This window comes from Tachypleus tridentatus, chromosome 1 (genome assembly GCF_004210375.1).
Source record: "Tachypleus tridentatus isolate NWPU-2018 chromosome 1, ASM421037v1, whole genome shotgun sequence".
Classification (NCBI taxonomy): Eukaryota; Metazoa; Arthropoda; class Merostomata; order Xiphosura; family Limulidae; genus Tachypleus; species Tachypleus tridentatus.
The window spans coordinates 121186376-121206709 of NC_134825.1; the positions used below are offsets into that span (position 1 = coordinate 121186376).

Consider the following 20334-nt stretch of genomic DNA (forward strand, 5'->3'; position numbering starts at 1 on the left):
ACATTAATTACACCATTCTTCGTACCATATATCTTGTGTATTCCTTTTCAAGCTGACCTAGACAAAGCCAAGTCGTTAGTACATAGAACTGCGACCCTGGTGCAATATATGATTGTTGCAGCCTAAGAGATGGCGATTGGTTCTGTTGACAATATGCATTTCATCTAATCTATGTACGTTTGATGTTTAATTAGCAGTAGACTTACACCAAGTGATAATTTATTTCATTCTCTATCTTCTTACACGAATATAATTTTAAATGGTATTTCACATTCCAGAGGGTTTGATCTACACATTATAAAACTTCCCCCTTTTTACGTTCTTTGAGAATTTAGGTTTAGAATGCCTTTTGATCATGAAATGCTGAGGTAAATTTTGTGCGTTAATGTTTCGAGAGTAAGATACCGCAAAATAAACGTAAACACTATTGAGCCATTACAGAGTACAATAAAACTACAAGAGATCATGAAGTGATTTCAGTATGCAAATCGAGTTTATATATTGCTGAGATTTCAGATGAACTAAGGAAATATTATTGGAGGAAAATCGGCCGAGAATGGCCAGTTGGTTAAGGTGCTCGACTCGTAACCCGAGAGTCGCGAGCTAGAATCCCCGTCACAACAAACATGCTCACTTTTTCAATCGTGGGGTCGTCATAATGTGAGGTCAATTCCGCTATCCGTTGATAAAAGAGTATCCCGAGAGTTGGCGGTGGATGGTGATAACTAGCTGCCTTCCCTCTAGTCTTATTAGGGACGGCTAGCGCAGACAACTCTCGTGTAGCTTTGCGCAAGATTAAAAAAACAAAACAGTTATAAACCGACACGCCAAGAGACGGTATATATTGTTGGTTTGCTACAGTTAGTGTACTACAAATCTCGGTAGCTATAACTGTGATTAACGCTTATTAATCGGAAAACTACAGATATTTAGACAGGAACATTTGTAGATTTCAAACGTTACAAAAAACTTAACTTCATCAGACGTCAGTATTTTACGAAGACTTTGTACAGCTTCAGCTGTGAAAAACTCACATGTGATCAGTGAAGAGCTAGCTAGCTTCCCGTTAAGTGAATTGTGCCTATATTAACTCAGAATTAATTCGTTTACCATGAACCCTCATGAGCTATCAAGTTCTGTATCGGATAAAAGATTCAATATTGTTTGTAAGTTTGCAAAACTTACATTCATAATAACCGTTATTACAAATGTATTACTATTTTTGAGTTGAAATATATTTGTATTAATTAAGAAAGAGACCTGTTTATACACATCTTGTTAGCAAACATCATAAATGCGATACAGCTCTACATTTAATTAACTTCTATGTTCAAATTAAAATTTAATACAATTTCATGCTATTTGAAATCATAATACGTAACAAATGACTTAATGCAATCATCTTTTTCGCAACTGTATTTCAAGCGTTCCATGCCATAGCCCCATTTCACTGCTTTTTTACATTTACCGCTCTGTTTACCTACCAATTATAAACTTCTACCTGATTTACCGACCAGTCAAATTCAAGGATGAGTCTCTTACGTTAAGAGCAGGATGGGTGTCAAATTATCTTTTTCGTAATATTTAACTTCAGGCTCAGGACGGTCGGTGCTAGTACCTTCGAGAAAAACAGTCTTCAGGTTCGTGATAAGTTCAATTTATGCCACTTGTTATGGACTGCTTCAAACAATTAAACAAATTAAGTACATCCAGGAATATAAATTTTATTAAGAAGTGGTAAGCAGTCTTTAATTTTTCTTCTGTTAAAAATTCGCAGGTTACTATAATTTTACAGCAATGCTCAAGTTTATATGAATGGCCTGACTGAACAATACGCTTTCGTGTTTTGTGAAACTTAAAACAAACTTGTATTGATCACAGGCTTATTTCAGCACAAACTTTCTTCCTCTAGAGACTAACTGTTAAATGATACTTACGTTTGTCTTCTTCCGCGAACGCAAACAAAGTTCTTTTGTCCAACTTAATTTTTGATATGAACATATTAATTTTATATTATTAGTGAACAAACTTTAACAAATAATTGCATTATTTTGATTAGTGGTTAGCGCCTATTCAGTATATCGTGAGAGATAATACATTTTATATGTTTTTTGTGAGATAATACATCAAAGAACTCCAAATAACGCTAATAAAACAAATATTAAGACCATGTATTTTATCTTTATCAAACTTTGTTTGTTGTTATACGAGCAATAATGTCATAGTTTCACACAATGAATCAACTACAATTACAGTGTATAAAAGAGTTTTCTTTCAGAGAAATATCTCGCTTTAAAAAGTACAAGGCATAAGCTGAAATGGAAGCTGTACTGGCGTTTTGCCCAAGTTAAACATAGAATTGTAAGTCATGTGACTTCACCCCCATTAGGTGACTGATATATTTATATCAAGTTGTTGTGGAGAGAAGCAAGTTGTTCAAGTTTTTATATCTACAGTTGGCGAAAGTAATGTTTAAAAAATAAGCTGTTATGTAGGCCAAATGTTAAGGAAAAACACTTAATTCTAAGTCATGCATTGTGTAATTTACCTCACATATTTTGCATTTTGAGAAAGAAGCGGTAATTCGAACGACATTGTAACATATTAGCAGTACTCAAAATGCTCTACTTTTGGAGTAATTGTAAGCTCCAACTTGACAGAATCGAATTCAAACATTCTCTTTGTCTCGGTATGTATCATGTCACTTCACGCCTGATGTTTCGAAATAGGAGTAGTCCTAATAGCTAATATGCATTTACTAAGATAGAATAACTCGATTACTGCCTGCCCATTATGAGTGCAACAGAATCGTGGGGTCGGGAATGTCATGAAACATTATAAGTGTCGTGAGTGTTGGTATCATAAGCCCAGAGCCAAGTGCATAGAATTTATGATGAGAGCAAAAATATGAATTCGGGTCATACGTGATTAGAACTGTTATGACGAAGTTACTTCTTTATGAACAAGAAAATGAAGATTCGTCACATTATAATGCCTCTCCGGTTAAAAGATTAAACACATACGGTGCGATGGGGAATCGAACTTGCGACCCTCCGCTTAGGAGTCGAGTGCTATACCTGGCCGCGCAACATTATATTACGTAAGAAGTTCTTAAGGGATAAAAGTAATGAATATTATTTTCAAAATCTGAATTATGAAATATTAAAACCAATATAACTTTTATGAATTATAAATTCTCAGGCCTATGTCATCAAATACTGAAAAAATTACGCATTTAAATTTGCTCTTCAGGTCTCTTCTGTTTATCAACATCCATGAAGTCATGTATTTTTATTACTTTTTATATATCTTTTCAATCAAGACGTTTCCAAGGCAGACCTTATGGTCAAGGAAAACTACACTATCGGTGGAATAATATAACAGTAAGTGAATGTCGTCTTGCATCTTATCCTATAACGTACATTTGATTGATTTGCTTTATATTTCGTGCAAAGTTACTCGAGGGCTATCTGCGCTAGCCGTCCCTAATTTAGCAGTGTAAGAGTAGAGGGTAGGTAGCTAGTCGTCACCACCCACCGCCAACTTTTAGGTTACTCTTTTACCAACGAATAATGGAATTAACCGTAACGTTATAACGCTTCCACGATTGAAAGGGCGAGCAAGTTTGGTGTGACAGGGATTCGAACCAGCGAGCCTCGGATTAAGAGTCAAGTGCCTTAACCACCTTGCCATGCCGGGCCTCTATATGGAATTTCTCTTTCTCACACACGTATTATTATTATAATTAATGTTATGTGTCAATGGAAAAAAAACATTTCTAACAAACGTTATTGTTAGTGAAAGTAAATGGCAGGATTTGAATCCAGAATCTTTAGCTAATAGGATCACTGCATATTATTCATTTATAACTGAGGTAATCAAGATAATAAAATAAAGGATGCCACACTCTTTTGGTCAAAAACACTTGTTCTTAAGTGGCGTCATACTAAACCAGCAAACTGAGTAGTGAAATAACATCCTTAAATCATTATTTTGAGATTGTTCTTAGCACGTACATGTAACAGATACATCTCTCGTACGGTATTGTCAGGTTTACTGATTTCCCTTCGAGTAAACAGATAGAATCAACATCATAACCAGAGATTCTACAAAACATGTTTTGTAAAAGTGAATCTGAATTGAGTTTTCTTGATTAGAGAAAGAGAGACTAGAAACATTATAAAAACAAGTTTCATAATCAAATTGGCCACACAAAAGACAGCACCATATTTGGACAGTTAACTCTCGAATCTCGAACCTATCTTGAGAGGCTTACGAAGTGCAGACGATCATAGGAGACTGTTGTATTACTTTATTGAAAATTTAGGTTTTTTTCTTCGTAGATCGAGGGCTTGTACTTGATAAATGGAATGAATAGCACTAAAAGAGTGTAGCAATATATACAAAATTCTGTAATGCCATTTTTCTCAGAATGAGTGTACTACTTTTTGTTGGTTGTTCGGAAGGATGAGTAAGAGATAAAGTAATCTTAAAATATTGCTTCTTAACTTTACAGTAGCGTAGGAAAGTGTTGCAAGGTGGAGTTGCTTAGCTAGACATGCGGATTTTAAAACATTTGTAAAAAGAGCTAAATCTAGGGGAATCTGGGGAATGTCTTCCAGAAAAAGTAATGCAATAAAATTATTTACAGTTGCTATATAAATCAAATTGTAAAACATCCGTTCAATTTTACAGAACTCTTTCCCAGGTGAAATCGACGTGATACCATACAGGAGTGACCCAGGAAAATTGAAAATTAGGGTGAAATGAACATTGCTATTTTTTTTATCAGTCTTTTACATACATTTATATTCATGACAAATATGAGGTAAATTTTATGAGCTCATTTTACTAAATAAAAAAACTTAGAAGATACTTAATATGCCTGCATACTATATTAATGTATACTTTTTTATTTGTGTCACTATTTTTTTTCCAGCCTCTGGAAAGACTGCTGATAAGATATTCGTTTTGTTGACTCGTGAGCCTATCATCCTAATTCTTTCAACTTGTTGGATATTTCAAAAGAGAAGAGTAAACAGACTGATATGATCTCATTTTGGTGGATAATACTACTGCTCGGTATCCTCGGCTGGACCAGTTTGTACTGGTTTTTTTCTCACTTGAACAGAAATAAAAAGGCTGAGTGGCATTGCAGGTTGGTTACCTTAATTCACGGTACATTGGTATCAGTATTATCAGCATGGAATGCATTTGTGGTAGGACCTTGTCCTCTAACTGATCTAGGTAGGTCTGTTGAAAATGTAAGAACATTTATTTTTAAAGTTTAGAGCATTATTGTTTAGTGATACGACAGATGTATGTATTAATAGGTGCTCTTATATCATAAATCGAATTGTCGCTACTTAATTATAGTTTTAATATGAATTTCGTCATCTTATGTTGTGAAATATCAAATTCGATTTTTTATGATTATGGTTGCGTTTATCATTCATTTATTATTTCCTTCTATTGTTTAGTGTATCTATAATTTTAAGTGCATGAAAAGGCAGACTCATCTTCTACATGATTATTTAAATTTTGAGTAAATGTATGTGGATGATGAAACTGACACGAGCATCCCTAGCAGTGACATACAGATACTATTAATGTTGTAGAAAAGTATGTAAATTTATGATCACATGAAGTTGTAATCTCGTGATCAACTCTGTGAATAAATATGCTGCCAGAAACGTCACGAAGAAAGAAAGAAAGAGTTGTGGGATAGTTATTAAAGTTATAGCTGTTCCTCATCGATGTTGAAAGGTTCTGTTTGAATATTGTATTATGTGGGAGAGGATTAGTTTCCTTCTTACTATTTAGTTATTTTCCCTCATTTTATTATTATTAGTTTGTTAATAATTATGATAAATTGTTTATTAATATTAGTGTGATGTTTTGATTATATTATTAGCTATGATGAACTTATGTTTAAGTGTTTTTATTGTTGAACCCTGATTACAATGGTGTGCTCATTTTAGGCCAGTATAATGTTTGAACTTTAATTATTACTGCTACTAATTTGTAGGTGTGTTTATTTGTACTTGATTTGAAATAGGAAATAACTATAGTAAAGCAAAAACCTACCTATTTCGTAATAGCAGATTTAGATTACGTATCCATGATGTCTTGTTACATAATGTATTCTAAATTCGCATTAAATAATTTTGATACTTATCCAAGTTGTGTTATTTCCCAACAAGAATGATAGTTATATTATTTAATACAAATATACTTTAATATACAAACAGTAACTAAATTTAGAACATCAATTGTTGGAAATAATGTTTTATGCACAAAGTTTTACAAACTTGCACACAAGTCTTCTATCTGGCCATTTAACAGGGGACTAGCTATCTCTGTATTCATCTTGTATAACTGACCACACGTTGACTTATTACATAGCTGAAGTTATTGTAATATTTCCTGAAAGTACTGACGCCCTATGTTAATTCGCTGAAGTTAGATGGTTTGTATGTTCGTTTTGAATTTCGCGCAAAGCTACTTGAGGGTTATCTGCGCCAGCCGTCCCTAATTTAGCAGTGTAAGACTAGAAGGAAGGCAGCTAGTCATCCTCACCCACCGCCAACTGTTGGGATACTCTTTTACAAACGAATATTTGGATTGGTCGTCACATTATAACTTCTCCAAGGCTGGGAGAGTGAATATGTTTGGTGCGACCGGGATTCAAACCTGCGACCCATGGATTACGAGTCAAACGCCTTCACCCACTTGGTCATGCCGGGCTAGATGGTTTGTAATATTTGAAAGCTATAAACATTTCTTTAGTTCCCGATTAATAAACGTTATAACAACCACATTTATAGGTTCAAAAGTACATAGTCTATCAAAGTAGTAATATACACTGTCTCTCGCTTATATTTATAAACGTGAGGAGACTCTTCAAAGTTTCAGCTCAAACGACAATACTGAAGATAGACCAATGTTCAAGGCACATATTGTTAATTCTCGCATTCGAGAATTTTTCGATAACTTTAGTGAACAGGCAGGAACTCCGCAATACAGATTTAAAAGTATAAGTTTCTAAATATAAATCTAACTTAAACATTGTTATTAGAATAACACACGATAGTAACTCCGTAACACAGTCTGAAGAAGTTTATTTTTGTATTGAGGGTGGAGATAGTAGCCTATGGTAGTAGTGTGTGATTTTTTTTTTATAGCAAAAACACACTAGGCTATCTGCTGAGTCCACCGAGGGGAATTGAACCTCTGATTTTAGCATTGTAAGTCCGTAGACTTATGGCTCTAATAGCAGTAAAAGTTGACTAATCTATAACAAACATTTTCAAACAACTCACTTCATGTATAACTCACAAAAGAAATCTGTAGAAGGAAGGAGGCAATTACGTCAGACATTAGCAAAAATGTGTTTTGAACACTGGCTAATCTGTCATAGAAACTGTTGTATTAATATTACTGCACGGCTGTAATATATAAATTGTTTCACCACGTTATGTAATATACAAAACTATTAAAATTAACCCTTGTTTTTGCAAAGGTAGTCAAAATTGACTACCAAACTGATAGCTAAACTTATAGTATTGATGATAATTTAACTGGAAATTTTCATTCACATATTAGCCAGGACGTGTGTTTTGTTCATGATGGTGGGCGAAAAGTAAATACGAGGCCTAACTAACAAATGGGGCAAAACATAAATACGAGGTCCAATTAATAAATGAATGAATATTTGTTGCAAAATTCTTATAAACAGTGAGTGTAACTACTAGTTTCTCCACCAGTTGAGCTAATTTGCACTACATGTAATTAGATTGGATTGTTTTGAATTTCGCGCAAAGCTACAAAAGGGTTATCTGCGCTAGCCGTCCCTAATTTAGTAATGTAAGACTAGAGGGAAGTCAGCTAGTCATTACATTACCATCTACTGCCAACTCTTGGGCTACTCTCTAAATAAACGAATAGTGGGATTGCCCGTCACATTATAACGCTCCCACGGTTGAAAAGGCGAATATGTTTGTTGTGACGGGGATTCGAACTCGCGACCCGCAGGTTATGTTATCCACGTAGCCATGCCGGGGTTTGTAATTGTAGATATAAAGTACATTTGTTTTCTCTAACTGCAAACAGGTATACATATTCAAGTAATTTACTACATACATATATATATACCCGAAGTCAAACTGTTAAAAAAAACAACACGACAATAATAAAAATGAGACTGTCTCAGAAATACAGCAAGATACTGACTATCATATTGTACTGTACAAGACATAAAGAGTCAAGTGTGAAAACCGGGTTACACTATTCAAACATTTGTCATATAGATTCATCATGTTAGTTGAAAGTAAAACGTCAAACCAAAACCGTTTATGATCGTTATACCAGGCGAAGTTTATCCCGAGATTTTGATAACATTAATTCAGACAAGTACTTTGTTATGTTAAAACCTTTATCTTTGTTTTCATTGAGTTAACTTATGGTGATCCTTATGCGAATAAAGGTAGAAATGATATTGTTTTGCGGTATTATTATTTTTATTAGGTGAGCCCAATACAAGAGAACAAGAAGTTACACTAGCTATAAGTCTTAGTTATTTCTTATTTGATCAAGTATGGTGTATACTTCACAAAGCAGAAGGTAAGTCAAGTAAACATAAGGTAATAAATTTGTAAACGTTTCGTCTGTTGCATGATGGTAACTAAAATTTCATTGAAATATTATTTAAGATAGTAGAATGTGTAGCAAAATGTGCACTCACATCTATCACAACTTATAGTAGAATGTGTAACAAAACGTGCACTCAATGTATCACAACTGATAGTAGAATGTGTAGCAAAATGTGCACTCACATGTATCACAACTGATAGTAGAATGTGTAGCAAAATGTGCACTCAATGTATCACAACTGATAGTAGAATGTGTAACATAATGTGCACTCACATGTATCACAACTGATAGTAGAATGTGTAGCAAAATGTGCACTCACATGTATCACAACTGATACTAGAATGTGTAGCATAATGCGCACTCAATGTATCACAACTGATAGTAGAATGTGAAGCATAATATGCACTCACATGTATCACAATCGAAACTGATATTTTATTTTATTATTATTTTTCAAAATGTTACTTTTCTATAGATGGTTTCATTCTGGTATAATACTTTACAAGCCACAGACCACTTTAGGTCAATACTTTAATTGCACTACTATAAACCTTACTTTGAAACAAGCGGACCAAACCCTATCAACTACCATTTTGCTGCTGATATAAAAGTATTGTATTGACCCATGATTGTGAAATAAGTTGGCTATTGTAAGATAACTACTCTACGTTTTCAGCTTCAACTTTTAACCATAAAATCATGAGTAAACCATACAGAAATTAATGGCTGTATGGTCATCATAACGTAACATGTTGCTCTGTTGTGGGAATGATAGAGGGTTACTTGGGGAGACAAGTCACTAATTACAATAGATTCATTTAATATCCTAGGTAGGGTACACAGTCGCGATTGTGTACACACGTCAACCAGCTCAAGGAAATTTACAAGTAAAATTATCTCGAGTCCAGCTTTACATCAGAAGATACAGACTTTATTTACATTGATTAACATATGAAGGCTTATAATGAATGAAAAATAATAACATTGATAACACATAAGTGTACACTTTTAGTAACTTGTATAGGTTCCATAATGTTTCTAACGCTATCAACATTAGTTATATAACATTAACTTCTTTTACATTAAACAAACATATTTTCACTTGGCAATATTATTAGTGAAATGAGAGTAGCAATTGAAGCTTACATGGAGTTAGTGTAGTTAAGTCTTGCACGTGCAGATGAACAACCATATTCTTGTCTGTGTATCTCGGGAACTTAGCTAAAAAAACAAAACAAAATTGGAATTGTGACAACTTGAGAACCTAATCCGTGATGACGAAAAAACCCACTTGTGGAGAAAAATATCTAGGTAAAAACGGCTGGTATGGGTAGAGAAAGCACTATACTGAGGACCGAAGAAGGTCTGAAACATTGTTCGCTCCTCAATATAGTGCTTTCTCTATCCATACCAGCCGTTTCAACATTTATAGCTTGAGAACCTGGAACTCTCTAGAGTGATCTCGAGGCCTGGAAGGTTTGGTTTCAGTGACAACCAACCAGAGACATCAATATTTATATGGTGTTGAGTATAATCCATTCATATTAATGGGACTAGCCTCTGAGGTGATTGGTCTAGCAATTATAGTGAAATCTTCTATTTTTAGTGAGTGGTATCCAGCGCACCAGGACTGGACATCAAATGACGTAAAAGGTTACCTTTGTATACAATTTCTCATCCTGTCTAATCTGTCTTGTATGAACATCTTTCCGACCAGATGTTATTTGTTGTTGGTGCTTCATGGATCCTTCCACATCCATGAACACATTTGTTTAGTCTTTCACAACAGGATCACCATCCAGAACACCTTTCACTTTTTCGGCCAGGCATAGTCAGGTGGTTAAGGCACTCGACTCGTAATCTGAGGGTCATGAGTTCAAATCCCCATCATACCAAAAATGCTCGACCTTTCAGCCGTGGGGGCGTTATAATGTGAGGGTGAATCCCACTATTCGTTGTTAAAAGAGTAGCCCAAGAGTTGGCGGTGAGTGGTGATGACTAGCTGCCTCTCCTCTAGTCTTAAACTGCTAAATTAGGGACGGCTAGCGCAAATGGCCCTCGAGTAGTTTTGTGCGAAATTTAAAACAAATCAAACGAAACCAAACCTCTCACTTTTCACTGATATGTAGAAGAGGTTTAATAGAACATGAACTGTTCTTGACAGGTGTGTCGAATGTTCGCCTTTCGTTATTATTTCACAACTAATATTTCGTAACAACTCCGCAAGTTTATACCTTCACTTTATAAGAAAACTTGGTTGAAGAATGTTTTAAGGTGACAGTTTAGCTAGTGAAAATCTTAGTCGAAGCATTTGTCTCCCTGTGGCACAGCTAGAAACTGGGTTTCGATACTCGTGGTTGGCAGAGAACAGATAGCACACAGTGTAAGTTTGTGCTTAATTCAAAACAACAAAAATGTTTCTCAACTCAACCATAAGTATGTCGTTAGCCCTTGTTAAAGCGTAGTAACATTTGTTTATTCTAGGCGATTCACCTCTCACTCCTTAAGGAAATTATATATTATAGAAGTATTTTCTCCTCACTACCTCCACATGTTTTACTCTCGCTTTTAGTTCCAATAATATTACATTCCATGGTTGTGTAAGACTAATCCTATTCATAACAATCAACTTTATAATCCTGTAACTAATCATACGTCTTTTAAAATGTATGTATATATAAATACAGGAATATATATGATGTTACGTAAATTTTTAACTTCACAATTACTCAGGATTTGTAAACCTTGTAATAAATTACAAAACATTTTATTAAAATATTGATACAAAATTAATATTTGATAGATTTAATAAAGAAACTAAATAAAATTATTAACATATTCTGTAATAAATATAAAACTGTATTAAATAAATAAAAATCAAAGAAAGTTTGTTAAAAGTTTCTAATAACTATTTTTCATTATAAGTAAGGTCATTAAACAACTTGGCACTACTTTATGCGGATGAACACTTTACCGCATATAAGGGCTTAGAGTACGAAAATTAATAGTTCCAACAGACTTAATTGGTTGTGGATGGAAGTTATACCAGTTAGTTTAGGTAACTGATTGGGACCCTTCATGCTTGTATAATTTGGCTACTGGGTTACTAATTTGTGTCTTACCACCATAATAGGGGCTGGAATAATAACTTCAGGAAGTAAGTTTATTTTACTTAGTTACCTCAAAATGGTAGTCCCTTATTATTATTTATTATGTATTTTTTTCATTTTATCGTTTTCTTTTTTATTTTGTAGAGTAGTCTCCTTCCCACAACTGTCTACAGGCAGTGAAGGGTGTACAGCTGTGAGACGTTATGGGCACCCACACCTCACTCTCCTTATTTCTACTTCTTATTTCTATTTTTATTACTTTATTTTATTTCTTCATGTGAGACTGGCGAACAGAGGTTAAGAATGATAAACGGTGTATCCCCACTGCAATGTGGGTCCTACTTCCGCAGTCACCTCCAAAACCTAGGACACATTTTATAATCCCCCATTGTACCCTGGGGATCCTTTCAATTGATGAAGCGCTTTATTATTTCGGCTTGTTTGTTTGTTTGTTTCTGTAATTTGAGCAACGCCACAGGACAGCTATCTGCGCTAGCCGTCCTTAATTTAGCAGTGTAAGACTAGGGAGGAGGAAGTTAATCTTCACCACCCATCGCCAACTCTTAGGTTACTCTTTTATCAACGAATAGTGGAACTGACCGTCACATTATAACGCCCCTACAGGCTGCTTGGTGTGACGGAAATTCGAACCCGCGATCCTGGGATGATGAGTCGAGTGCCTTAACCACCGGGTCATGCAGGGCTCTCTTTCGGTTTATTTTTGTTTAAAACAAACTGTATATATGCACATACATATCATATATACACACAAACGACACAGATATACATCTCCGTATAAACAATAGTTGAAAGGAGCTTCTGGGAAAAGGCGTTGGAAAGAAGATGGGAAGGTGGCTTTTGTTGAAGTGGATGTTAGGAGGTACTGCAGAGTGTACGAGGAAGAGAACATAATGCAGTTGGAGTCATTGGATGGGCTGAGTCAATAGCCAGGTATTTTGGACGTCAGGGTAGCTTGTTTGTTTGTTTTTGAAATTCGCTCAAAGTTACACGAAGGCTATCTGCGCTAGCCGTCCTTAATTTAGCAACGTAAGACTAGAGCGAAGAAAGTTGGTCATCACCACCCACCCCCAACTCTTGGGCTACTCTTTTACCAAAGAATAGTGGGATTGACCGTCACATAATAACACCCCCTCAGCTGAAAGAGCGAGCATGTTTGGTGTGACGGGAATTCGAACTGGCGACCTTCGGATTAAAAGTCGAGTACCTTAACCATCTGGCCATGCCTGGTTATACTTCGTTATAGTGTTATTTCTAATTTCGTGTATAAGTGTTGTGGCATGTTGGAAGTTACTGGTGCATCGTGTTCTAAAAGTGATTGTATGTACATTTTGTAGATTAATGTGAGAGACAGGGAGTCACATCCTTTCTTGCACATCCCCTATGTTTTTGAGATAATTTATTATTTAAGTGGCTTCTTTGAGTGTGTATGTTCCATCTCAATGTATTATTAAAATTTACTCTAAAAAATATAATGTTGTTCGTGAGGCTGATCTGGGTCTTAGAGAGATATTAAATCTGCTTCATGTATTTTAGATTTTTTTTTTTGTTTTAAATGTTTTCCTGAATATAGTTGTTGGTATCTTGAGCGAGTTAAGTGGGACATGGTTTAGAAGTGATTGTGCAGCAAGACGGGGGTCACGCGACGTGCCCCAGAGTGTACTATTGCAGGTGTACTGGGAAGTGTGTATGTTAGTGAGTGAGGGAAAATTGATGTCACTTACGAATAAAATTTCTAAAAAAAGGTTTAGGACCGATTCTTGGGAGACCTATGCATTTAGTGTAGAGAGCGTGGATGTTTCATTGTGTATTTTGGTGCAGGCTGTCTTGTTAGTAAGAAAGCTGGAGATTTGTTTATTTGGTTTGTTTTGAATTTCACGCAAAGCTACACGAGGGCTATCTACGCTAGCCGTCCCTAATTTAGCTGTGTAAGACTAGAGGGAAGACAGCTAGTCATCACCGCCCACCACCAACTCCTGGGCTACTCTTTCATCAACAAATAGTGGGATTGAACGTTACGTTATAGCACCCTCACAGCTGAAAGGGCAAGCATGTTTGGGAAGCTGGAGGTCCAGTGAATAATGATTTACGGAATGTTAAAATACGTTAGGTTTTAGGTAAGTCCGTCATGGCACACGATTTCTTGACGTCTTGAAATGTGGCCTCTGTCACGTGGTTCTTACTTGAACCATCAGTAGACAAATTTGGTCAGTCTAAGTGGTTTGTTGTTTGTCTGTACGCCTGTTAATAGTTAGTTCCTAAGTGCTGAAGGAGACTGGCTGTGATTACTTTTTCCAGTAGTTTATCAAGGCAGTTTTATGCACTAATTGGTCTGTAGTTCACGGGGTCACTTAGCTTATTACATTTTGTGATTATGATGGTTATTATGGCGGATTTCTATGCTGTGGGGTAGTACCACTTTTAAGTGAGAACTTTTATATTGTGCAGAAGTGTTTTAGTAGGGTATTTTTCATATACCAGGGGATATGTTTAATATTTATTTGAAGTTAAGGAATCGAAATAGATATTTTTTAGTACCACGGATCGTTTGTGTTGGGACTAAATGTAAGGAAGTGGGAAAGTATGTTTATATAGGTGTAGTGTGTTTGGACAAATCATTGCGTCTCTGGAGTTTTTTCGTTTTTTTCAGTATCTATTATGGCTGTGTATAATTTTGTGGTGGATGTGAGAAGAGTTATTTTTACAAATTATTTCTAATTTCCAACAGAAATGTGCTGAGTTATTTCGGTTTTTATCTATTGATGTACATAGTTTTGCCAGTTGTCTTGTTTTTCTGTAATTAGATTTGTGATTACGAGACCTTGTCTTTTGATGAGTGTTTTTTTTAGGTTAGGTTGCCTGTTTGGATAAATAATATTCTATGTCGTCGTCTCTCTAACCAGTAAGACTTAATTGTCGATGTGCATTTCCTGTGGTTAAGGCACTCGACTTGTAATCCGAGGGTCGCCGATTTGAATCCCCGTCACACCAAACATGATCGCCCTTTCAGCTGTGGGGGCGTTATAACATGATGGTCAATCCCACTATTCGTTGGTAAAAGAGTAGCCCAAGAGTTGGCGGTGGGTGGTGATGACTCGCTGCCTACCATCTAGTCTTACACTGCTAAATTAGAATGGTGCTAGCGCAGATAGCCCTCATGTGGCTTTGAGCGAAATTCAAACCAAACCAGTAGTTAATGTCAAGTATCTGTGTTCTAACCAGTAGTTAATGTCGAGTATCTGTGTTCTTAATGGGATGGTGATTTTGTTGATGCATGTATTATATTCTTGTAGTTGGGTTGAACTCGATAGGTGTTCACGTAAGGAGGTATTTTCAAACAATGGATAGAGTGTGAGAGGTGTGTGGGGGTGTTATCGTTAAGTAATGATATATTGTAACCTTTTATAGGCAGGCCTCCTTCAAGTTTACACCAAGCATCACGAAGATTTGGGAAAGGAGCCGCGACTTCTTCTGTCCTTTTGTGTACAGCTGGGTGTGGTGGCGTTTCACCTTCCGGCAAATATTGTGGAAATCGTAGAAAAAATACTCCCCATCCTCCGATCAAAGTCAGTGCAGGGATGTGGACACCCAAGACACGTGCCGACTGCCCTCTTCTTTTAATATCCACCTCGGAAAAGGAAGTCCAAAATCTATGTGCTGCAGTCCCCAGTGGACAGGAACTTAAATTACATTTTCTTAATACATATTATCGATATCTGAAGCCCTTCGATGTTCACTGTGGTACTTTTCTACAATGTGTTTAGATAATCTAAGTACATATAACACCCAACACTTAACATACTTAGCTATATAAGATTTTCCGTTTCTTGGTGGCTTTTAACACACAAAGGATTTTATTTCGGGTTTGTCACAATCTTTGAGGCACCTTCCAGTTATAGTCGACGTTAGGACTGGGCACATTTTGCTTCTTCTCATTAAAAATCTTCGACATGGTTTCAAGTGAATTCAGTTGGCTTATTGGACTTTCTATTTCTTATTCATTTATCCAATAATTTTCACTCGTAATAGATCTTTTTTCTTTAAAAATGTGTCACCCTCAAGGATTGGTTATTAAGTTAGTAAATTTTGTCTTCATCTGATGTAATTAATGTACTTCCTATTTATCGTTTTTATTGGGATCGTTTAATTTTCTGATTTAGGATCGCTTAATCCAATAATTCCGGTTGTGTCATAATGTAGCATGTCTATATTTCGATTCTCATATCTTTTTTCTCCCGAATATTAATAATCTGTAGATTGTAAATCATTTTTCCAGAGAACAATATGATTTTCTCTGGTCCTGTACAACGGTATACTTAATATCAAAACTATTAGGTTTAGTGTTAAAAGTATTGCAATGATCAATTTCCACTTGTATAACCTGGAACTGACAGAGGTTGTTTGTAAGTGTTTATGATGTTGCTTTAATCCTTGTATAGTTAAACTTGCTTCTCCTAAGGGTAAACGTCTAGTCTCTTCTAGTATATTTCTTAAATTAGAGACCTCTGTTTCTGTCAGGGCTTCTGATTCTTCTTTTGTCAGTAAGTCTAATAGCTCAGGTACTTATTTTCAAAATGAGACCAAAAACTCGAGCGCTTTTGAATTATTCTTTTATTCTTTCAGAGAATAAAAGGGTACTTTATTGGTACGTTATTCAAGTACTTCATAAGTAACTGGGAAATAGTACATTTAGTGTTGCTTCTATAATAAATGCTAAACTTATTCCTTGTCCATGAGCTGAGCAGTTTTTAGCTAACTTTAACTATCTTTTAGTTTTATCAATTTCGTTTGGTAATCGAATTGCTGTTAGTTAGAATTATGGCACACTACAGGAAAAAATGTAATTAAATTAGTTAGAATTAGGGCACACTGCAGGAAAAATGTAATTAAATTAGTTAGAATTAGGGCACACTGCAGGAAAAATGTAATTAAATTAGTTAGAATTAGGGCACATTGCAGGAAAAATGTAATTAAATTAGTTAGAATTAGGGCACATTGCAGGAAAAATGTAATTAAATTAGTTAGAATTAGGACACACTGCAGGAAAAATGTAATTAAATTAGTTAAAATTAGGGCACACTGCAGGAAAAATGTAATTAAATTAGTTAGAATTAGGGCACACTGCAGGAAAAATGTAATTAAATTAGAATTAGGGCACACTGCAGGAAAAATGTGATTTATTTGTCACATTGAATAACCAACTTTCTGGGGTTGCTCTTGAAAAAGGAAAATGGTTTTGGTTTTGATTACTCTTTTCACATAAGTACGCTACCTGCAAAAATAACATAGTTACGCGTTACTACGGGTGTTGAATATATTCCATAAATTGGAGTACATACTCTGATAGGACTGTCTATACGTTTTAACGTATCTTCTACGGTTAATTCTACATTAGTATGCTGGTAATTAGATACAGCTTGGTACGTGCTTTCTTCAACTGCTGTTAAAACAAATAATGGATTAAAGTTAAAAGTAATCGTACAGTTTAAACATTCTAGTCACAGGTTTTAGAGGAATTTATATGAAAATTTATTTAAGTATTTCTACTTGTCTCCGATTTATTACGTTACGTACGTTAGGTATTAGGATATTAAATAACCGCAAATTTTAATTTGAACTTAGAAGTTAAGTGAATGTCGATATTTAACAAGACTGATGCACACAATTTCCTCTCTTAAAACAAACATATTTAATGCACAAATAATGGTTTATATACAAGCTTTACAAACTTACAAACAATACTGAGTCTTCTATCGGATTTGGAACTGAATATTTTATCGATAGCTCATGGAGAGCAAGCTAATTCTCTGTTGATACACAAGTACGCTTCACGTATATAAGACAAAGATGTTTAATGTCCTCGTAGAAATATACCAACGTCCGAAGTTAATTCACTTAATTTAAACTGTTTGTAATGTTCGCCATCTATAATCGTTACTGGTCAAATATCTTTAATTTTTCGATTAATAAGCGTTTATCACAATTATAACTTCCAAGGTTTGTAATATACGGAACGTAGCGAACCAACAATATAATTAAACTGTTTATCCGCATGTTGTGATTTATAAACTTTAAGGCGAGATTCTAGAAATTTTGGTTAGCCCAACACCACTAGTATTTACGTAAATATATACATTGCTGATTCTTCAGCTCGAGAATCTTCTACAAATTTGGAGAACAGGCGGATTTGTTTCTTTGTTTTGGATTTCGCGCAAAGCTACACGAGGGCTATCTGCGCTAGCCTTCCCTAATTTAGCAGTGTAAGACTAGAGGGAAGGCAGTTAGTCATCACCACCCACCGCCAATTCTTGGGCTACTCTTTTACCAACGAATAGTGGGATTGATCGTCGCATTACAACGTTCCGAGTGCTGAAAGAGCGAGCATGTTTGGTGCGACGGGGATGCGAATTTGCGACCCTCAGATTACGAGTCGAATGCCTTAACACACCTGGCTAAGCCGAGCCTTGAACAGGTGGGACGTTCGCAATCGACATTTAACAATAGCCCTCGTGTAGCTTTGTGCGAAATTAAAAAAAAAAACAAATAAAACATATTTTAGAAATAATCAGTTATAATTAATTTTAAAACATTGTTCCACAATTGAACGGATTGTTATCGTTCAGTAGTACATTGTTGCTCGATGAAGCCTCGCAAATAAAAATAATTTTAAAGCAGAGAAAAGTTCGTGTGTAATTTCATATATTACTTTATCTATATTGTGAGTCTTAAATGTTAATTATACTTGTTTAAATTTATTATTATCAGGGGTATTATACCTTTATTTTTGTTCTTTGTTTGTATTTAAGCACAATAAGTTGTTTGTGTTCTACCTGCCAATATATATCCAAACCCGGTTTCTAGTGTTGTAAGCTCACAAACAAACTGCTGTGCCACTGGAAAACTACCTATGAACACTACATTATCTATCTAGTGCTTTAAGGAGGATTTTCACGAATTGGAAGAAACTGTAAGAATAATATTCCAACCACACAATATAATTATATAATCTATAATTCTTCAGACTGACTGGGAAACAGCCTAACGCTAATCCTACTAAAACAAGTTTTATGTACTCAAACAATAATTAAAAGATAATAATCTCTATATACAACCACCAATGAATATCTGTCTCTTTCTTTGTGGGTCTTTCACATATACTCGGCTACATCTTTAAAGCTCTAAACTCGTGGCACAGATACAACTTTGTGGAGGAAGTTATGTGGCCACAACCTAAAGGTAGTTTTGAGGTAGCATATTGAAGTCAAAATGAGCAATTTAGTTATTCTGGCAAACAGGATGACCATTTGGTGTCAAATTTAAAAGATCGGAATTTTATGGTAATGTACGGTCAAGAGGGCTAATTTTTGTTTATTTTCTGTTAGAGGACTGTGATCTATTATGCATTAAAACTTCTCTGTTAGAGGACTGATCCATTATGCATTAAAACTTCTCTGTTAGAGGACTGATTTATTATGCATTGAAACTTTTCTGTTAGAGGACTGATTTATTATGCATTACAACTTCTCTGTTAGAGGACTGATTTATTATGCATTACAACTTCTCTGTTAGAGGACTGATTTATTATGCATTAAAACTTCTCTGTTAGAGGACTGATTTATTATGAATTAAAACTTCTCTGTTAGAGGACTGATCTATTATGCATTAAAGCTTCTCTGTTAGAGGACTGATCTATTATGACTGATTTATTATGCATTAAAACGATTTTAAAATTTTGAGGTTTTATTTCTGCTCTTTTTCCTTCCTCTATCTTTCTTCTTTCTTCTTTCTTTCCTTAACTAACAAAAACGTCTGGTGTTATCTCTCGATCCTTTGTACAAACTCACTCCCTCAACTAAATAGGCTTTCTTCAGTGACATATTTTTCTTTCCTTGCGTGTACTCGCAAGAATCGGCCATACAATGACTTCATAAACACGTTTGGTATCAGTTAATTTTTATTCTCGTTGTGTTGCATCGAGAAGAGAATAAGTCAGTTGTTTATTGAATATATCGATAATTAGGATACACTGCAAACGATATTCTTGATGAAGAGAAACCCACTTGAAATAAAAATATATCTCAGAACGGCTGATATGGATGGGTATTAACACTTTTTCTGATAAAAAGAGAACAACAGTTAAAGTGTTAATATCCATAGCAGCCGTTCTGAGATACATTTTTTCTGCAAATGATACTTGACCATACAACAAAAATTAGGACACCAAAAGGGTGGGAATTTAGTTTTGGAAACTTAATTTTATGAAAAGCATGTGGAAGAAGCAGAAGCAATGTACCCCTTTTACTTTGATTAAAATAGTTTTAGCAAATTTAATTTTTTTTTAAAATCACTATTAGTATAGCTGACTTGATCGAAACAATTCCGGATATTTAAAGCTATTTTCATCAGAAAAACGCCGGTTACAGGGGCAGTAAAAGTAAAGATTCAAACAGCAGTAGCTTAAAGCATAAACCTTAGTAGAACTACTTTGATAAATACATAATATATTGTACCAAATTTAAAAAATAACACCATTACACAACAATTTAATACATTT

The 20334-nt window shown here is 35.0% G+C and overlaps 1 protein-coding gene across 1 annotated transcript; it reads left to right on the forward strand.

The window, feature by feature from the left end:
* Positions 1-1599: 1599 nt before the first annotated feature.
* LOC143222527 (uncharacterized) lies at positions 1600-18626 on the forward strand. The gene is made up of 4 exons (XM_076449147.1): positions 1600-1737; positions 4940-5247; positions 8527-8622; positions 15189-18626. Exons 2-4 carry the CDS (start codon positions 5049-5051, stop codon positions 15542-15544), a joined length of 651 nt encoding a protein of 216 aa, XP_076305262.1. The 5' UTR covers positions 1600-1737; positions 4940-5048; the 3' UTR covers positions 15545-18626.
* Positions 18627-20334: the final 1708 nt, after the last annotated feature.

Coding starts and splice junctions, on each gene's coding strand:
- LOC143222527 (XM_076449147.1), top strand. CDS start 5,049: ATGATCTCATTTTGGTGGATAATACTACTGCTCGGTATCCTCGGCTGG. Junction 5,248..8,526: donor TTGTCCTCTAACTGATCTAG/GTAGGTCTGTTG, acceptor TATTTTTATTAG/GTGAGCCCAATACAAGAGAA. Junction 8,623..15,188: donor TATACTTCACAAAGCAGAAG/GTAAGTCAAGTA, acceptor AACCTTTTATAG/GCAGGCCTCCTTCAAGTTTA.